This window comes from Prionailurus viverrinus, chromosome B3 (genome assembly GCF_022837055.1).
Source record: "Prionailurus viverrinus isolate Anna chromosome B3, UM_Priviv_1.0, whole genome shotgun sequence".
NCBI classification, from domain to species: Eukaryota; Metazoa; Chordata; class Mammalia; order Carnivora; family Felidae; genus Prionailurus; species Prionailurus viverrinus.
In genome coordinates, this window is record NC_062566.1 from 76,416,467 (window position 1) to 76,435,768 (window position 19,302).

At 35.5% G+C, this 19,302-nt stretch overlaps 1 protein-coding gene across 5 annotated transcripts in view; it reads right to left on the bottom strand.

Moving 5' to 3' along the window:
* Nucleotides 1-639: 639 nt before the first annotated feature.
* Nucleotides 640-19,302, bottom strand: part of HECTD1 (HECT domain E3 ubiquitin protein ligase 1) — a 91,685-nt gene continuing 73,022 nt past the window's right edge. For all 5 annotated transcript variants that reach the window (XM_047862926.1, XM_047862924.1, XM_047862925.1 and 2 more), the window contains 15 exons: nucleotides 18,680-18,836; nucleotides 15,846-16,068; nucleotides 14,694-14,748; nucleotides 14,290-14,472; nucleotides 13,699-13,906; nucleotides 13,529-13,614; nucleotides 13,184-13,311; nucleotides 10,732-10,933; nucleotides 9,153-9,290; nucleotides 6,989-7,596; nucleotides 5,964-6,042; nucleotides 5,743-5,836; nucleotides 4,888-5,038; nucleotides 2,403-2,547; nucleotides 640-2,293 (listed from right to left, as the gene is read on the bottom strand). In XM_047862926.1, the coding sequence (XP_047718882.1) occupies nucleotides 2,156-2,293; nucleotides 2,403-2,547; nucleotides 4,888-5,038; nucleotides 5,743-5,836; nucleotides 5,964-6,042; nucleotides 6,989-7,596; nucleotides 9,153-9,290; nucleotides 10,732-10,933; nucleotides 13,184-13,311; nucleotides 13,529-13,614; nucleotides 13,699-13,906; nucleotides 14,290-14,472; nucleotides 14,694-14,748; nucleotides 15,846-16,068; nucleotides 18,680-18,836 (2,595 nt within the window). In that variant the 3' untranslated portion in view covers nucleotides 640-2,155. The remainder of the gene's footprint in view (nucleotides 2,294-2,402; nucleotides 2,548-4,887; nucleotides 5,039-5,742; nucleotides 5,837-5,963; nucleotides 6,043-6,988; nucleotides 7,597-9,152; nucleotides 9,291-10,731; nucleotides 10,934-13,183; nucleotides 13,312-13,528; nucleotides 13,615-13,698; nucleotides 13,907-14,289; nucleotides 14,473-14,693; nucleotides 14,749-15,845; nucleotides 16,069-18,679; nucleotides 18,837-19,302) is intronic.

Consider the following 19,302-nt stretch of genomic DNA (forward strand, 5'->3'; position numbering starts at 1 on the left):
CCTAACATTTCATTTACTGAATATATAAGACTCATCAATTTTACAGGCTACAGCAATGTGCTATGCCAGGATTCAGCAAACCTTTTCTGCAAAGGGCTAGAGAGTAAATATTTTAGGCTTTGTGGGTCATGTGGTTTCTACAAAACCTCAGTTCTACCATTGCAGTGTAAAAACAATCATAGATAATACATAAATGAACAAGCATGGCCGTGTTGCAATAAGTTTATTTATGGACATTTGAAATTTGAATTTCATAAATTTGAAATTTCATTTGAATTTTGACTTTTGAAATTTGAATTTCAAAAATTTTTCACATCATAAAATATTGTTCTTTTTTTGCTTTTTTTCAACCACCTAAAAATTTTAAAGCCATGCTTAGCTCATGGGCAATACAAAAGTAAGCAGCAGGCTATTGTTTGCTGACCCCTGTGCTAGATTATAGATTAGTCTTGGTAAAAGCTGGGTATTGACAGACATTTTGCAGACTTAAATAAATGGCAATACTAAGCACATAAACTGAATTTTAACTCTATCACTAGAATAAAGTTTTAGTCATGTATCCATGACTTTATTGAGACCATCACCACGACTATTTTTTGGATTAAAGCATAGGTCATACATTTAAATATTGCTATTGTGTTTTATTTTAACTTTTATTCTCAGAACTGTGAAACTCACAATAAGATGAATTATTTAAATGCTGCCACTGATTACATAGTCACAACATTCTCATGCAGAGAATAAAAACAGTATTCAAATGATTGACTATAGTGGGACATATCTCTTCTAATGTAGAAAGGGAATGTATGTACCTTTTAAACAGGTAAATAATGGGCAATTCCAAAAAAAATGCTTTTCACTCCTAAAAAAGCCATCTGTCTAAATCAGGCCTACTGACGTTTCTTTCACCTAAGGGCAGAGATGTGATAAATCACAGAATTTGGAAAATGGAAACAGAAGCCATTCTTCAAAACCAGGAAATGGCCATATCCTGGTGGTTTCTTTTCACACTAACAACATTCAGAAATCATTCTTGAATCTTAAACTACACATCCCTGCAGATACAATGGTAAGTAGCAGATCTGGTGTTTAAAAAGTTAACACAAATAACTTGGCTATTCACAGCTGAAGAATACTTTAAGACAGAACACAACAGTTGGATCACAAGCATGTGAACATAGATTTCTCCTAGATTTCCAGTTTCACTAAGTGTATTTACTATAGAAAAATACATTTCTTCATGTAGTAATTTCAAAAAACTATATCTCAGTGATTCAAAATAAAAACTATCTGGTTAAGTTCTTAGGTCTGACCGTTGCAGTGAAATAGTCACATGACACAGTTTTGTACGCTGCAAACATTTTAATGATTATTGTTGAGCATACATTTTGGAAATTTTTTACTTCAAACTGCAACAAGTTAAATAAATGTTTATAATATACAAAGAAAATACAACCAAAAGTAAAACTTGCTTTAAGTGTGCCTTGCATCTAGACCAGTGTTTTTTTTCCCCCTTAATATATCTTTACCTTTGAGCTGCACAAACACACTTAAGAATTTGATCTTTATAGTATGGCATTTAGGAAATAAAAATATACTCCCACCTCAAAGAAATAAAAAGGTTGTGCATGATTATATGCCAAACAAAAGAGAGAACACTAGAATACTCTGATAGTGCAGGCATCATTAAAAAGGAAAAGAAAAAGCTTGAGATGCTCATTAACTATGTTTTAAGGAAGCAGGATTTTTGACCAAGTAGCTTAAAAGCCAGCAAAACGGGGATCAGTGACGGCAACTGTAGTGTATGAAGTATGAAACGACAAACTTTACACAAATACACTGTTAGAAATTTACCAGTGAACACTGAAGATCTGAGAAGCTGCTCTTTGGAACAGTCAAGTAGGACCACCTTTTTCCAGTCACTAAGCCCTTGTAGCAACACACAGTGTTCTGTGCTATATACTTGCTGGCTGGGTAGTTAAAGGATTTGTTTTGTCATTAGCAGCTAACCAACTTATTCCACGTGTTCTTAAAGCCTTAATGGTTGAAATAAAGGCAAGTGTCATTAGCGTAGAGGATCATATACTTCTCTGCACACAAACACAAGAGGCTTCACTAGTATTTTATAAGTCTCTGATGTCTCCCATTTCAAAGCTCAATTGAGATGAAAGCCTTTCTCCATGGTAGCAGCTAGCAGGCGCTCTCTCATGATCTCCTCTGAAGAATATTCCGGTAACTTGAGATAATGCACACATGTATTTACTGATGGATAGCTTGCATCAGTAGCATCGACCTACAAAAAGAAAAGTGAAAACACAGGAAGACCAGGACTTTAAATTTTTATTTCTTTCAATCCTGAAGTAAATTCCATTTGGATTCCTCGTTAGCTATAAAGTTTGTACCTTGCGAACAACTGTGAGCCTGGGATGCAGGTTAGCCAGTCCACCTGGGGGAAGAGTTGAGCAACCAGTGGTAAACTGCAGGAATGCTTTCCTTTCATCTGAAGACATGCCACACAAAACCCTCACGAATCTCAGGAAACCAGGGCTACAAGAAGAAAAATATAATTATACTCTTGTGAGAGCTGATTTAAATGAAAAACACTACCACTACCTTGTAAGCCAGCAATAACCCAAAAAACAATTATCAGTAGTATCTAGAGTACTAGAGACTCTTGACTCAGCATGAAATGAGCAGATATAAGCTACTTTAAAAATATCCTACAAAGACTGTCTTGTACTTATAAACAGAACCAAACTGATGGAGTACAGGGATCAAATATGCAACAAAGCCAGCAAATCAGAAAAGCTCAAGATGCACATGCATAATTCATCTAAATATGGCTAAAGTGGATCTGAAACAATCCATTTTTGTTAACGGTGAAATAAACTGCTATATGCCACAACAGGCATGAATTTCACAATCATAATGTTAAAGAAAAGGGGGCACCTAGGTGGCTCAGCCAGTTAAGCATTGGACTCTCGGTTTTGGCTCAGGTCATGGACTCATAGTTTGTGAGTTTGAGCCCCATGCCAGGCTCTGTACGGTCAGTGTGGACAGAGCCTGCTTGGGATTCTCTCTTCCCCTCCCTCTCTCAAATAAATTTTTAAAAAATTTTAAAAACTTAAAAAAAAAGTTGACTTAGGAAAAAAAATGCTATATAAACATTAGAGTTAAGTTTAAAGTAATTCATAATACAGCTGACCTTTGAACAACACAGGTTTGAACTGCTCAGGTCCACTTGTACATGTAAGTCTTTTCAATAAATACAATATAGTACCGCAAATATATTTTCCCTTCTTCATGACTTTCTTTTTCATTATTATTATTATTTGAGTGTAGCTGACACACAATGTTATATTAGTTTCAGATGTACAACATAGTGATTTGGTAAATTTATACATTATGCTATTCCATCACAAGTGTAGGTTCTCATAGTTTTCTTAACATTCTTTTTTTTCTCCAGCTTACTTCACACAAAATATGTTCATGTTATTGGTAAAGCTTCTGGTAAGAGCAGGCTATTAGTAGTTAAGTTCTGGAGAGTCAAAAATTATATATGAATTTTCAACTGTGCTCCTAAACCCTGCATTTTAGTAAAGGGGTCAACTGTATTCTCTCATTTTAGTTAATTCGGAAACTTTTTTTTTAAGTTTATTTATTTATTGTTATTTTTTATGTGTATTTACTTTTGAGAGAGAGAGAGACAGAGGTGTGAGTAGGGGAGGGGCAGAGAGAGAGGAAGACATAGAATCCGAAGCAGGCTCCAGGCTCCTAGCTGTCAGCAAAGAGCCCAACTCAGGGCTCGAACTCACAGACTGCAAGATCATGACCTGAACTGAAGTTGGATGCTTAACCAACTGAGCCACCCAGGCGCCCCATGTTTATTCATTTTGAGAGAGAGACAGAGACGGTGTGAGAGGGGGAGGTGGCAGAGAGAGAGGGAGACAAAGAATAACAAGCTAATAGCACAGAGCCTGACACGGGGCTCGAACTCACAAAACTGTGAGATCCATACCCTGAGACGAAACCAAGAGTCAGATGCTTAACTGACTGAGCCACCCAGGTGCCCCTGGAAACTTTTAAAAAGAAAAGGTAATATACAGCCTGTAGTCTTAAAAAAAAAAAAAAAAAAAAAAAATCTAATAATCAGTGGTATGAAAGAAAAAACAACAACTCAAGAACTGTTTCAGACTAAAGACCTATCCCTCCAAAAGTTCCTATCACAACCAAATGCTATTTCCTGACAAGAGACAGTGGTGATGAGGGGAGTGCTATTAAGGACATTACTGGAGTAATCAACAAACCTGGACTATGGACTACAGGTTACCTAACAGTATGAATTTGCTAGCTAATGTGGATACATGGGAGAATATCCGTATTTTCAGAAAATGTACACTCAAGTATTACAGAGTAAAAGGGCATGATATAAGTAACATATTCTCAAATGGTTCAGAAAAAAAAGTATACATACACATATACCATGTGTAGGTATATATATAAATATGTGTGCTTATGCATAAATAATATAAAGCAAATTTTAAGTACAGTTGAATCTGGCAAAGGCTATTTGGAAATTCTTTCAACTTTTTTTTACAAGGCTCAAATTTAAAAACAATAAAGGTTAGTATAAAAACAATGAAGCCTAAAGGTTTACAATTCACCCAATTCTTAAAAGAGCGAACAATTAAAATGGAATCTTAACACGAACAAAGACTCAATTTTCTTTTTGTATAAACTCAGCCTTATCAATGGATATGAAGACTTAACTGCTTTCTCACTTATTTTATGAATGTAATTCACTGAGTCATAGTTCTTTAGAGAATCTGTCATTTGATTTTGGGACATAAACTATTTTACTGACCTTAGAAAATAAGCAACACTTACCTGTCACGTGTATAACCCAACTTAGGTTCAGTATAATTAATAATATCCTCTGCTGCCCAGGATGGTGACTGGTTTCCACAAAGAATCATTTGGACTTCTTCATGGCTGAAGGAACTTAATTTCTCCATTGGAAAAACTTTATTAAACCCATCTACATTATACATAGCAAAAAATAAAAAACAATAAAACATGTAATTCAATTTCCTAAGTTATAATTCCAAAATGCCAAATTTCAAATCAAAATACCTAATATCAACAGAATGGAATATGAATAAATATTAATAAATTTTTAAAAAAACAAATATAAATTAAAATAGCTTGAAATCAAAGCTATGCTAAGGTTTTAAGTACAGAAATCTCCCTTAATACTGCAAATGTGAACCGAGATACTCGCTCAGTCACTATGGTCAGTAGCCAGATTCTAGTAATTTCTTAACCAACTCTTTGCATCATACGAGCTAGCTGAATCTATATTCTTTTTCAGAACTAGTAAGTGACAAACAGTCTAACATATTGTGCTTCAATTTTCTCCTGAAGAACTTAGGTTCTAACATGGTTTAAGTCATCCTGATCATGCAATGTGGAAAGTACGCAAACTTATGTTCACGTACAAATGAAGAAATGGAGGACAAAAGTGGGTCTCCCATTACTTAGGAGGAACAAGCTGAGGGTATGCCACAGCTTGAGAACATTCCAACCTGTTCTGGGTAATCTGCAGGACCTAACTATCTGGAAGTCAAAAAACCACAGGGCAAATCTAGAGACTACCAGCAATTCTTGACAAGGTAAGTGCCAGAATTTCAACTGTCTCCAAGTAAAAGGAGAGGTATTAAGCTCAAGAGCCCTAAAAATTACCTCTAAAGGCTTCCATCTGTTTCTGAATACCCGTATGCATACAAAAGTCAAACATCAAATCCACATATTCTTCTGCATTATCCATTGTTATCATCTGCAAAGGAAAATTTGCCAACATTATTGTTAATATCCAGGGATGTTTTCAGTAGCTCCTACTACAACTGGCCTCATCTAGAGGATGTTTCTGAACTTAACAACTGTATCAAAAGCAAAATTTTTACCTCATCTTCCCCACTTGGCTTGAGATCCACAGCTGTAAAACCATATATTCTTGAGGAAGGGCAAAACTGGAAATTTAAACTGGGAAGACAAAAAGTATTAGATTAACATTCAGCTACCATTGGTGTTTAATTTTGAAAACACTGCTGCCAAAACCATGATCCCCCCCACCCCTCTGGCTTAGATGTTAAGCATGAGGCCTTTTGAATGCAAAAACCCCATCCACAAAAACTAGTAGGCCAATCATCACCAAACCTGGCTTTGCAAAGACTGCAGGAAACCACCACCTTTCCAGATTTCATTTCCCTTTATGGCACAAAATTAATAAAGGGTTTTTGCAACAAATTAGGACAGCAACATCTTTACTTTTTTTTTCCAAGAAGAAACTATTGCTTCACTAATGTTATTCAGGCTCTGTCCCTACCCTCAAAAAGGACCTTGAATATATAATTTATCAAACAAAACTTCTCAACATTATCAAGAAAGGAAGAAAGAGAGAAAAAGAAAAAGAAAAAGAAAAAGAAAAGAAAGGAAAGACAGACAGACTTGCAGTCAACCCAAAATCACAGGAAAACATACCAAGGGTATAATACTACATGTATAGAAATCAAAAGAATTTTATCAAAAGATCTGTAGCATCGGAGTCAGTTAGTACAGCCATTGGGCATAAGGCCTACATATAAAGCAAACTACTTTGAGCTTTGCCAAATACACTATATATATTAATTAGCTATGATTTCTCCAAGTATCTTTGACTTTGGACTTTCATACAATACATATACATTAATCACATCTGATAAATCAGATACCCTTCCAGAGATTTGACGATTAATAAACTATATTCTGGTATTCTGAATGTTGTCTCTATAATATGAACTCTTTAAAATTCAAATCAATAATATTTCCTACAGCATATTATTGTTCTTAACCGACTATTTACTCATACATTGCAATTAGTGGGGACAAAGAAATAAAAGCTTTAAAATCTATTCATCCATTAGGTTGAAGAATGTATATATAAACTTACCCTAAATCCTCTATGCTAAGTGGAGGACCAGACCCTGATGGATTCTTTAGCACTAGTTCCTGTAATTTTGTGTTCTTCTCATCTTCAGAAAGACCTTTGTTGCTTAAAATCTGACGCCTCTTGACAGCAAGGTCTTTAATTTCTTTTAAAAATCGGGCTCGGTGTGGGTTTACTAGTTCAAAGTCTTCCCAAGTTAAAATTCCATTAAACCAAGCTGGGGGTTTTGGTTTGGGGGGATCTAGAATAAACTCTGATTTTGAATCCTCTTCAAAGCTTCCTACAGAGAGTGAATCATGACCTTCTTCTGTAGAAGCTTCAGACTGACTTTCAGTACAGTGTAAGTCTCTATCACCTCGTGACTCATAAATTAATTTACTCATATTGCTTTTAATGTCACCCATACACATAAGTTTAAAGAAAGGCTTAGAAATAGGTAAGTCCACAAGTCTATTGTCTTGAATGCATTTGGCCAAGAAAATCCCAAGGAAATGAAAGAGTTTTGTGATCCTTTCAAGCTCATCACTATCTTGTGGAAATGGTGCCGTGAACAGCCCACATGATCTCTGCACATAGTATCCGGGAGGTTTCAATCCACCTCCAAGATCAACCTAATTTTTTAGAGGGAGAAATAAAAATAATATTAAGCAAAATATGCATAAGTATTAAACATCTTCATCAATTTAGCTATCTTAAAGTATTTATATATACCTTTTATTAGGTTTTGGTGACTGAATTTTCTTCTTTAAAACCATTTTAATAATATCAAGATTAATCAATAATGGGGGCCCCTGGGTGGCTCAGTCAGTTAAGCATCCAACTCTTGATCTCAGCTCAGGTCAAGAGTTAAGCATCCAACTCTCGATCTCACAGTTCAAGAGTTTGAGCCCCATGTTGGGCTCTGTGCTGTTAGCATGGAGCCTGCTTGGGATTCTTTCTCTTCCTCTCTTTCTACCCTTTTCCTGGTTGTGCTCTCTTTACATTAAAAAAAAAAAAAAAAAAAAGGCAAAGGAATTGAAGGCAAAAATGAACTAGTGGGACCTCATCAAGATAAAAAGCTTCTGCACCGCAAAGGAAGCAATCAACAAAACTAAAAGGCAACCAATGGAATGGGAAAAGATATTTGCAAATGACATATCAGACAAAGGGCTAGTGTCCAAAATCTATAAAGAACTCACCAAACTCCACACCCAAAAAACAAATACTCCAGTGAAGAAATGGGCAGAAAACATATATAGACACTTCTCTAAAGAAGACATCCAGATGGCCAACAGGCACATAGAAAGATGCTCTACGTCACTCCTCATCAGGGAAATACAAATCAAAACCACACTGAGATATCACCTCATGCCAGTCAAAGTGGCTAAAATGAACAAATCAGGAGACTATAGATGCTGGTGAGGACGTGGAGAAACGGGAACCCTCTTGCACTGTTGGTGGGAATGCAAACTGGTGCAGCCACTCTGGAAAACAGTGCGGAGGTTCCTCAGAAAATTAAAAATAGACCTACCCTATGACCCAGCAATAGCACTGCTAGGAATTTACACAAGGGATATAAGAATGCTGATGCACAGGGGCACTTGTACCCCAATGTTTATAGCAGCACTTTCAACAATAGCCAAATTATGGAAAGAGCCTAAATGTCCTTCAACTGATGAATGGATAAAGAAATTGTGGTTTATATACACAATGGAATACTACATGGCAATGAGAAAGAATGGAATATGGCCTTTTGTAGCAACGTGGATGGAACTGGAGAGTGTTATGCTAAGTGAAATAAGTCACACAGAGAAAGACAGATATCATATGTTTTCACTCTTATGTGGATGCTGAGAAACTTAACAGAAGACCATGGGGGAGGGGAAGGAAAAAAAAGTCAGAGAGGGAGACAGCCAAACCATAAGAGACTCTTAAAAACTGAGAACAAACTCAGGGTTGATGGGGGGTGGGAGGGAGGGGAGGGTGGGTGATGGGCACTGAGGAGGGCACCTATTGGGATGAGCAGTGGGTGTTGTATGGAAACCAATTTTACAATAAATTTCATATTAAAAAAAAAAGATCAATAATAAAAAAGTTCGAAAACCTGGCTTAAATTCTGAAAGCATAACTTATTTTTAATACTTTCTAAAAGCAGAATCACAATCACAAAATGGGAAATAAATCTTACATGACGAGATTCATCATCTGGGAAGTTATCATCACAAAGCCACGCTCCCAAATCAGTTCTCTGGAATTCTGCTGCCACCAGAGCATAAAATTCTAATGTAGGGCCCAAGCCAGTTCCTTCTTCTCCTAAAAATTCAACCTAAAATATGAACAAATTGTGGGGGAAAAGTGAGCTTAAAGAAAATGTTTTAAAATTATCCCATTCTTACCAAATAATACATTTTTTTAATAATAGCAGAATAGTATAACAACACAGAAGTTTTATTCTAGTTTTTCTAAAAAGTATATTTATTGTACACTATTACACATTTAAACACCATGGTGAACATTGTTCACAAAGTGACTGATCTCTCACACCAACTTTACAAAATAGATTTTCATCCCTTTTGTTACACCAAAGGAAACCAAAGTTTAGATAAAAAGGTTAAATTATTTGCTTGAGGAAATGATGGCACACAGATTTGTGTGTGTGCCTATATGACACCAAAACCTAAACTCTTCCTCTATTCCTGACTTGAGGAAATTACTTCCAAGGTTTTTGTGTCCATACTCTACATAGTCCCCAAATGATGTGAGAGGCAGCTTACAAAAACATACAGTGCATGGTAAAAAAATAAAATAATTAAGGATTTTCTACTTAGAGGAATATATGAGTAGGAAGAATAAGATGAAAGCAAATAGAGTTTAAAGTGAAAGCCAGAAGTCTCATATACTTTCTAAAGATACAGCATATCTGTCACGATCAGTCTCTGATCCAAAAGATAAACTAAGCAGCTGGTTCATATTTGTAACAGAACAGAGATTTCTTTCATTGTCCCTCATAGAAGAAAGAACAAGCATATAGGATATGCTCGACAATGCCTACGATAACATCTCTACAGAAAATACATCATGTTTTATACTGCCATTTATTATAACAGCTCTGAATACAGACCCATGGTATAATGCCAAGCACAGTTTAATATAAAACAGTATGCTCCAAAAAAATGTGTATATCTAATAGCATAGCTTAATGTACAGGTAAAACTGAGAACATCAAAAAAAAATTTTTTATCTTTATTTATTTTGTGAGAGAGAAAGACAGAGCATGAGCAGGGGAGGGACAGAGAGAGAGGGAGACAGAGAATCTGAAGCAGGTTCCAGGCTCTGAGCTGTCAACACAGAGCCTGATGTGGCACTTGAACTCACAGACTGCCGGATGATGACCTGAGCCAAAGTCCAACGCTTAACTGACTGAACCACCCAGGCGCCCCAAAATTGAGACTATCAAAAAAATCCTTAGTGAGTGCTATTATTCAGTTCATTAAGAAATGAGAAGTATCCTTCAAAAAGACCAAGCATTCTCCCACCCCAAGAGGGAAGATAGTCTTTGCTACTCATCAAATCAAAAGATCCTAACCTTTAAGGAGGTGAGCTGACATCCTATTTCAAAAGATGTTCTATGAGAGGGAAAGGCCTTAAACAGAGGGCAGAGAAATCCTTTCCCGTTTCTATCTAATGCAGTTTGCATGCTGTGGAACAAACAGGTTAGCTGGTTCTCTGTCATTCCTGCATACTAAAAGAAATTCTATGTGCGGTACCTCAAGAACTGATTTCCGATCTGCATGTATTTGCATGACATTCTCAGCCCATTCCATCAGAGATTCACCACGTGGAACTTTTACTCTTTCATGCTTGAGACGACCCACTCGAAACTCCCCAGGATCATCTCGCCTTACACTACTGGTGGTCCTTGTTCTTTCCACGGTGGCTTCACGTCGGTTTTGTAACCACACTATTGCTCTGAAATAGAAAAATACTCATGCAGCTGTAACGTTCAGTAATAGTTTGAATGTACTACTAAACCAGCAACATAATTCCAAGATAAGAATTTTAAGTTGTATTTTATTAGGTGAGAAAATACAGTAAACTTTTTATTGTATCAATTATTATTTCCTCTCTGAGTTAAAACATATAAAGCTGTTTTATTATTTTCCTTAAACAAATTGAGGAAGTACTTGGGCCTGCATTTTTCCTCTTTACCTGAGTAATTAACAGATCAAAATAAAGGTCTCTGGTCCAAACCACACAGAACACATAAAAATACACACAAACTAGGGATTAAAGGAATAGCATAGGGAATATAGTCAATAGTACTGTAATAGCATTGGATGGTGGACAGATGGTTGCTACCCTGGTGAGCACAACATAATGTACAGAGTTGCTGAATCATGGTTGTACACCTTCAATTAATGTAATATGGTGTGTCAACTTCAATTAAAAAAACAGACAAACTTATAATACACAAAAATACAAGCAAATGATTTCTTAACTATCAGAGAAACTATAAAATGGTTAAGCTGACTTAATTATTTATTACTGTGATACAAACTGAAAAATGCTACTGATTTTAAAGTATTTTCTTTTGGGGATACCCGGCTAGCTCAGTTGGTAGAGTGTGCAACTCTTGATCTTGAGGTTGTTAAGTTCGAGCCCCATATTGGGTGTGGAGGTTACTTAAAGTAAAATCTTTAAAAAATAAAAAAATACTTTCTTTTGGACAATACAGAGCTAACCCACCCTAGAGGGTGGGAGAATCTTGAACTAGAAGGAAGAAAATGAAAGATTTGCTCTCATGTGTGCTACAATTTGTTGTTAATCTCAAGCCAATCAGCTATAAACTCTGAGAATCAGTTTCCTCATCTGTAAAACAGAAACCATAACCAATGCCACTTGTGACAACAGGGCTATGATCTCATATGTACAAATGATTTGTAAATAGTATAACTATCATTATACTGCTCCATTTTAAATTATAACTTTTCTACTTACATCTACTTCGAAAGTATTCTGGGTACTCAATCATTCAAAAAATATTACTGAATACCTCCAATGTGCTGTACATACTGCTTTAGGAACTGCAGCTAGATCAGTGAACAAAAACTGCCAGAAATTCCTGCCCTCATCAAACTTTCATCTAGTGGAAGCAGACAGAAAAAAAAAAGTATAAAATTATGTAGTATGTTTGAAGACTGTAAGAAAAAAATGATGGCCAGAAGGAAGGAACCTTTCCATGTTATCAAAGGTATTCATAAGCATTTAATTTGGTATTCCTGAGATAATTTATGTAAGCTACTTAGTAAACTGTATTGTAAATGCTGATGGAAAACACAATACATCTGATCCTTGAGTAACATAGGCTTGAACTGCATGGGTCCACTTATACGTGGAATTTTTTTTTTTTTTTAAATAAATAAATAACAGGACTACACACTTTTCTTCCTTATGATTTGGGACCTGGTGGCTCAGTCGGTTAAGCGTCAGACTCCATGAATGAGATCATGGTTCTTGAGTTTGAAACCCAGCATTGGGCTCTGTGCTGACAGCTCAGAGCTTGGAACCTGCTTCAGATTCTGTCTCTCCCTCTCTCTCTGCCCCTTCCCCACTCACGCTCTGTCTCTCTCTCAAAAATAAATGTTAAAAAAATTTTTTTAATAAAAAATGAAACAAAACATATTATTTTCCCTAGCTTACTTGTTCCTAAGAATACAGTGTAGGTGTGCCCAGGTGGTTCAGGCACCCTGAGGTGACTCCTGATTTGAGTCAGGTCACGATCTCACAGTTTGTGAGATCAAGCCCTGCGTCGGGCTCTCTGCTGACAGCATACAGCCTGCTTGGGATTCTCTCTCTCAATCTCTCTCTCTCTCTGCTCGCTCACACTCCAAATAAACAGACAAATAAAGAAAACTTAAAATACATGTTAACTGTTTGTCATCAGTAAGACTTCTGGTCAATAGGAGAAGTCAAAAGTTATACTTTTTTAAATATGATTTTCAACAGTGCAGAGGGGTTGGCGTCCCTAACCCCACATTGTTCAAAGGTCAACTGTAAGAGAGTACATATCCAACTGGAAACCAAAACGTGTTTCAATATTGATAACTCTTTATAAGAAAACAAGATAATATATTCCTTCCATCAGTCCTGACATAAAGTATACTTGCACATTTTGAGCTTATTTGACATTAAAAAAATATTAAAGGACACATTTCCTACCTTGACGCACCAAATGCTGTACATGTGAAATAAAGCTGTCTAGTTTCAAATGGTATTAGAAAAGGACACTTGCTGGTTAACTGTTCACACCAGTCTGGCAGAGCCCCACTTGCCAATGCCAATGGTTCCTGTAAATTAACAAAAAACAATGTCTTAAGCCAATTATTTACAAAGACAAAAAGGAGTTCTTAAAAGTAATTAACGAAGAAATTAATGCAGCGGACCATATGGTCTAAATCACTGAATCAGAGAAACAGTAGAGATGGTGGAAGGTAGAAAAGGAAGAAGAGAGAGTACTTGAAAGTCCAAAAGTTACAGACTGAAGAGTTCGACTGAGTTTATTACCTCAATCTGCTGCAAAATTTTTGTTGTGATTTTTTTGCTAGTGAATTCATCTGGTGGAAAAGTAAACTGGGGCTGCTCATCACCTTCTGTAAAAGTAATAAAATTAATAGAAATATAAACTGACTTCCTTTTTAAAATGCCATAGAATTGAAACAAGGATTCTTACGGACCTTCTTGGGATATTCTTGAATAAGGGTCACTTGCAACTATATAGAGAATACGCAGCAGCTGAAGGACATCTTCCACTCCACAAGAATTCTGACCATTACCGGCTTTGGCCTGAGGTTGTTCTTTCGTCAAATTAAGAATATCACTACTCTGAAGGGTAGAAATGGCCCCCTGGTTTAATCCAGACTTTGTTCCATGCTCACAAAAATCCTATAGAAAAAATTAGCAAACTAGCCATTAATCACATTTTCAAGAAAAGCAATATATCATACTATTAGTATTTAAAAATGCTGAAATTTTTCAAAGAATTGCCTTCTTTTTAAATAAAAACACTATTACCCAAATTGAAAATCAATGTGTTCTAAACCATTAGAGCTCCTGAATAAACTATAACCACTGTAAGCTATAGTTAAAACCATGTACTTAGATCCAATATCACAAATCATATTTGAAATTTTAGTACTTGGCATATTAACAACATTAATTCAACCTCATTTTTTCAAACATGTCCCAATGAACCTTTTTCTTAAGAATCTTAAGCTGCAAACAAAGCACAAAGCCATTCCCAATTGTGTTTTGAAGCCAATATATACCTTATATGCAGCTATGAGCTGAGAACAATTTCTGTTTTTCCTAATACTTTTATTAGTGCCAGTTAATTTCCAGTGGCGCAGGAAAGCGGCGTCTGCATTCTTCTGCAGGTAGGTTATCAAGTCATTCTTTGGTAATTCATCAGTGCCGAGGTACTGTTCCACATGCTCTATAGACCAACAACCCTACAATAGGAAAAACCAAATGTTGGCCTTTCCTGATTAAAAGTCTATGCTATTTCACATGCATTACATAAGGTAGCTTTAAAATCATGCATTTAACCTCATCTAAAGAATTCCATGTTAGTAATTTTTTCCCCTCAAACGTTCAATTAAAAGTATCAGTTTTTCTTTATTTTTCCCTTTTTTCACTAAGTAGCCAAGAAGACCCATTTAATATAACTTACCATTTTTCCATTTTCCTTCTCTTTGTCAGAATCCTTCATTTCTCTGTACATGATTCTAAACATGAAGATAGTTTTCACATTAATTCATAAGTCAAATGATTTGTGGTTATTTCCAATAAGGCTTCAATTCTTTAAAAGATATATGAATGATGTCATTCATTAGCCATATGTTTAAACATTAAACTCAGGGAGAATTTATGAAAATAAATGTGTCAAACATGGGGGAAAGTAGCAGAAATCATGTTTCTGAAAAACAGCTACTATTTACAAATTTAGCAGAATTGCAAAGAACGCATACATCAAACCTAGAACTTTTAAAGGTATGAAGTAATACATTATGTCATGTTATAACTTTCATATACTGTTGTAAAAATAAAAAGAGATGAGAAATGGTTTGCTTCTGGGTCAAGATAGAAAAATAGGATAGGAATAACATGGACCAGGAGCACTTATATTCACACAGGCAGTGAAGATCAAATTTGAAACTTTAGTAAAAATTGAACAGGGTGGGGGAAATACCCTGACAGCCTTGTGTACTCTCTCAAAAGGATCTACATCACTTTATTAGACATTATATAAAATTATCAATGATGTTAACAAAACATCAGAAAAATAGGTTTACATAAGGATGATTGTTAAGTATTATTAAATTATATTAAACTATATTATTATATAAATAATTATTATAGGGAATACTGAGCACCCAGACAATATTGAAAACACTTTATGTATATTAATTCATTGATTCCTCACAGCTACTCTCATTTTACAGATTAATAAAATGAGGCACCAAAATATTAAATGTGCCCAAGTTCATTATTCATTACTTGTTCAACGAATGAATGAACAAAGAGAGGTAGATTTAAACTTGCAAACCCCAAAACAAATAATAGAAAATATTTAGTACTTCATACACAATCCCAAAGAGTTCAACAATTATTACATAAAATATTAGTCTAGTTTATTTCTAATTAAACCAGTTGAAACCTTAAACCATTTTACATCATGTGTCAGAAACACTCTTGTCTGCTGCTGTAAACCAAGAGAACAAGAACCATTTTGTTTCTACAGGAAAAAATACAGAACTACAATGCTTCTTGGCTCATGTACCATGAAAATATTTACTTAAAACATTACGTGAAAATCTCTTACGTGTATGTTGGCTCCCAAATACGCCTAAGTTTATCTGATTTCACATTGCCATTACAGGACAACTGAAGCAATTTTTGTACATAGTAAAAAATAGTTGATCTGAAATTAGTGAGTGGTAATTCAACTTCACGAGTTGTTCCAAGACCTGTTACTTTCAAAGTGAGGGCTAATCGAGGTGATGGAGTACATTCAACTTCTTCTAAGAGCTCTGAATGAGGTGTTCCTAAAAATAAGACATCAAAAAAATTACACTAAAACAAACAGTCCAGAAAGAACACTGCACTGGGAGACAAAGCTACATGGTATCTAAACTCTTCTGCCATTTATTAGCTAAAGACAACAACTACTTAGGACTCTCCTGGCATCAACATTTTCGTTTTTTAGAAATGAAAACAATCAACCTAGGTTACTTAAAGATGGCACTAAAGCTGCATTTATGCATATGATAGGGATCTCTCATTATTACAAGAAAACACATGCCACTATCAACAACAGCCAAAGTATGGAAAGAGCCCAAATGTCATCGATGGATGAATGGATAAAGATGTGGTATATATATACAATGGAGTATTACTCGGCAATCAAAAAGAAAGTATGAAATCTTGTCATTTGCAATTACATGGATGGAACTAGAGGGTATTATGCTAAGTGAAATTAGTCAGAGAAAGAAAAATATCCTATGACTTCACTCGTATGAGGACTTTAAGACACAGAACAGATGAACATAAGGGAAGGGAAGCAAAAATAATATAAAAACAAGAAGGGGAACAAAACATAAGAGACTCTTAAATATGGAGAAAAAACAGAGGGTTGCTGGAGGGGTTGTGGGAGGGGGTATGGGCTAAATGTGTAAGGGGCATTAAGGAATATATTCCTGAAATTATTGTTGCACTATATGCTAACTAATTTGGATGTAAATTAAAAAAAATATTAAAAATAAATTTCATTTAAATTAAAAAAAAAGAAAACACATGCTAACTGTATGATTTCAGAAACATTTTATTCTTATAAATGAGAAAACTAAAATTATTCATAATTCTACATCGAGAAAAAAACCACCTACTGAGAAAACCACATACTCTGGTCAATGACCTGCTCATGTTCAATGAGTGGATTGTGAGGTAAACACCCACACCCACACCCACATACAGGTTCATAGTGTATTTGGTGGTGCAATCTTTTTTTATTAGTTCAGGAATTTTTTCCTCATATCATGATAGAGTCTTTTAAAGTATTACTTTATTCATTGCATGGCATTCATACCATTATACCTTAACTGAACCATATCCCTGTTATTATACATAATAAAGGTCATTTCTAATTTTCTGACAATATAAATAATACTTCTATAGTCATCAGTATATATAAATCTGGGTACAGAACCAGTATTTCTTTGGTATAGACTTTTAGTAGTAACAATATGAAATATATTGCCAAAGAGCTCTACAGAAAATTTGTAGAAATTTATATTGTAGGAATTTATATTCCCTAGCATAGGTTTTTCTTTTTTGAAGGGATCTTGGAATATCTTGATTCAGTCTATACACATCCTCACCATAAAGCATTATACTACGAAGCATACTTACTTCCATATTTAACACAGGTATCATTCTATCATGTAAAGAATACATTCTATACTTAATCAACATTTAACTCTTCCTTAAGGATAATATACTGAGTACAATACTGACGTTTATTGAAGCACACACCAACTGTCATGCTAATAACCTTATATGTTTTGCCTCATTTAATCTTTTAGCTACCTTGTCAAACAGAAACTATTATTTTCTACACGTAAGAGGTGAGAAAATTCAGGCTTGCACTGATGATATGCTCAGTATATTAGCTTCCTATTGTTGTTGTGACAAATTACCATCAACCAGGTGGTTTGAAACAACTAGTTCTAGAAGTCAGAAATCTAAAATGGGTTGGCAAGGCTTTGTTCCTTTTTGGAAGCTCCAAGAAAGAATCTGTTTCTTTCCCTTTCCTAGCATCTAGAGGCTGCCCATATTCCATAGTTCATGGCCCCTCATCACTCTCATCTCAGCTTCCTGTTGTCTAATCTCTTTCTCTGTCTCAGACCTTCCTGTATTCCTCTTATGTGGACTCTAGTCATTACACTGGACCTACCCAGATAATCCAGGATAATTCTCCTATCTCATCTGCAAAGTTACTTTTGTCAGGTTAACATTACCTATTCATATATTCTGGAGGTTAGGACCTACATGCCTTTGGGGAATCATAAGTATGCCTACCACAACCAAAATAGACTTGTAAGAGAGAGAGTTACCAGGATGAATAACTCCAGAAACCATAAATGAAACCACTATACAACATTTCTTTTTCTTTTTCTTTTTTGCTTTAAAGAGAAATAGAGCAGAGGAGGAGCAGAGACAAAGGGAGAGAGAGAATCCCAAGCAAGCTCCAAAGGGTCAGTGCAAACAAAGCCCAAACCACAAGATCATGACCTGAGCTAAAGTCAGATGCTTAATCAACTGAAGCGCCCCATACAACTTTTCAAAATAAAATCTGAACAGGAATAATTCATAGCAGTTCAGATCTAGTGGAATACAGGATACAAACAATCCACCTTTAAATGAGTCTTCCTTTAAAAATTACACAAATACAAAACACAGTGCTTTAAATATACTGTTATTTGCTCCTTTAAAAATAATCTCATTTTTAAGGACTTGTGGCTGATATACAGCTTTTTTCCTGAAAATTTTTACTTATCAACCTGCACATATAAATAGCCACTTACTTTCCTGATTAGATATAACTACCTTCCTTGGTATCTATTAAATTTAAATCACAAAAACTAAAATACACAGTACCTGGGGGCGGAATCTCTAGATCAGTTGTTTGTTGGACATTAGTCCGACCAGGTCTAGGATCAAAAGCAGGAACCAAAGCAGAAAACTGCCGCTTAAGCACATAATCATCATCCCATGTTCTCCGACGTCCTCCTTTAGTTTCATACTCTTCTTCTTCCTATTAAAATAAAATTCCACATACAGACAAACAAGATAAAACTTTTCATTATTACAAAAGTGATGTGCTATTTCTTTTTTTAAGTTGATTTATTTATTTAGGGAGAGAGAGTGTGTGTGCAAGTGAGCAGGGGAGGGGCAGTCAGAGAGGGAGAGAGAGAATCCCAAGCAGGCTCCAGCTGTCAGCACAGAGCCAACATGGGGCTCAAACTCACGAACCCTGAGATTACCTGAGCTGAAATCAAAGAGCCAGATGTTTAATCGACTGAGCCACCCAGGTGCCCCAATGTGCTATCTTTAAAATAAGGTGTGTAATAAATACTTCTCTATAGGCATTACACTTCCTTACTTAGCTGTATTTCTTAAACACACAATGAGCCAATATAAACATGTATAGGCACATACATTTCTTAATGATTTAAGCTTACCAAAAAGTAAGTTGCCTTAGTGGTGGTTACATAGAACTA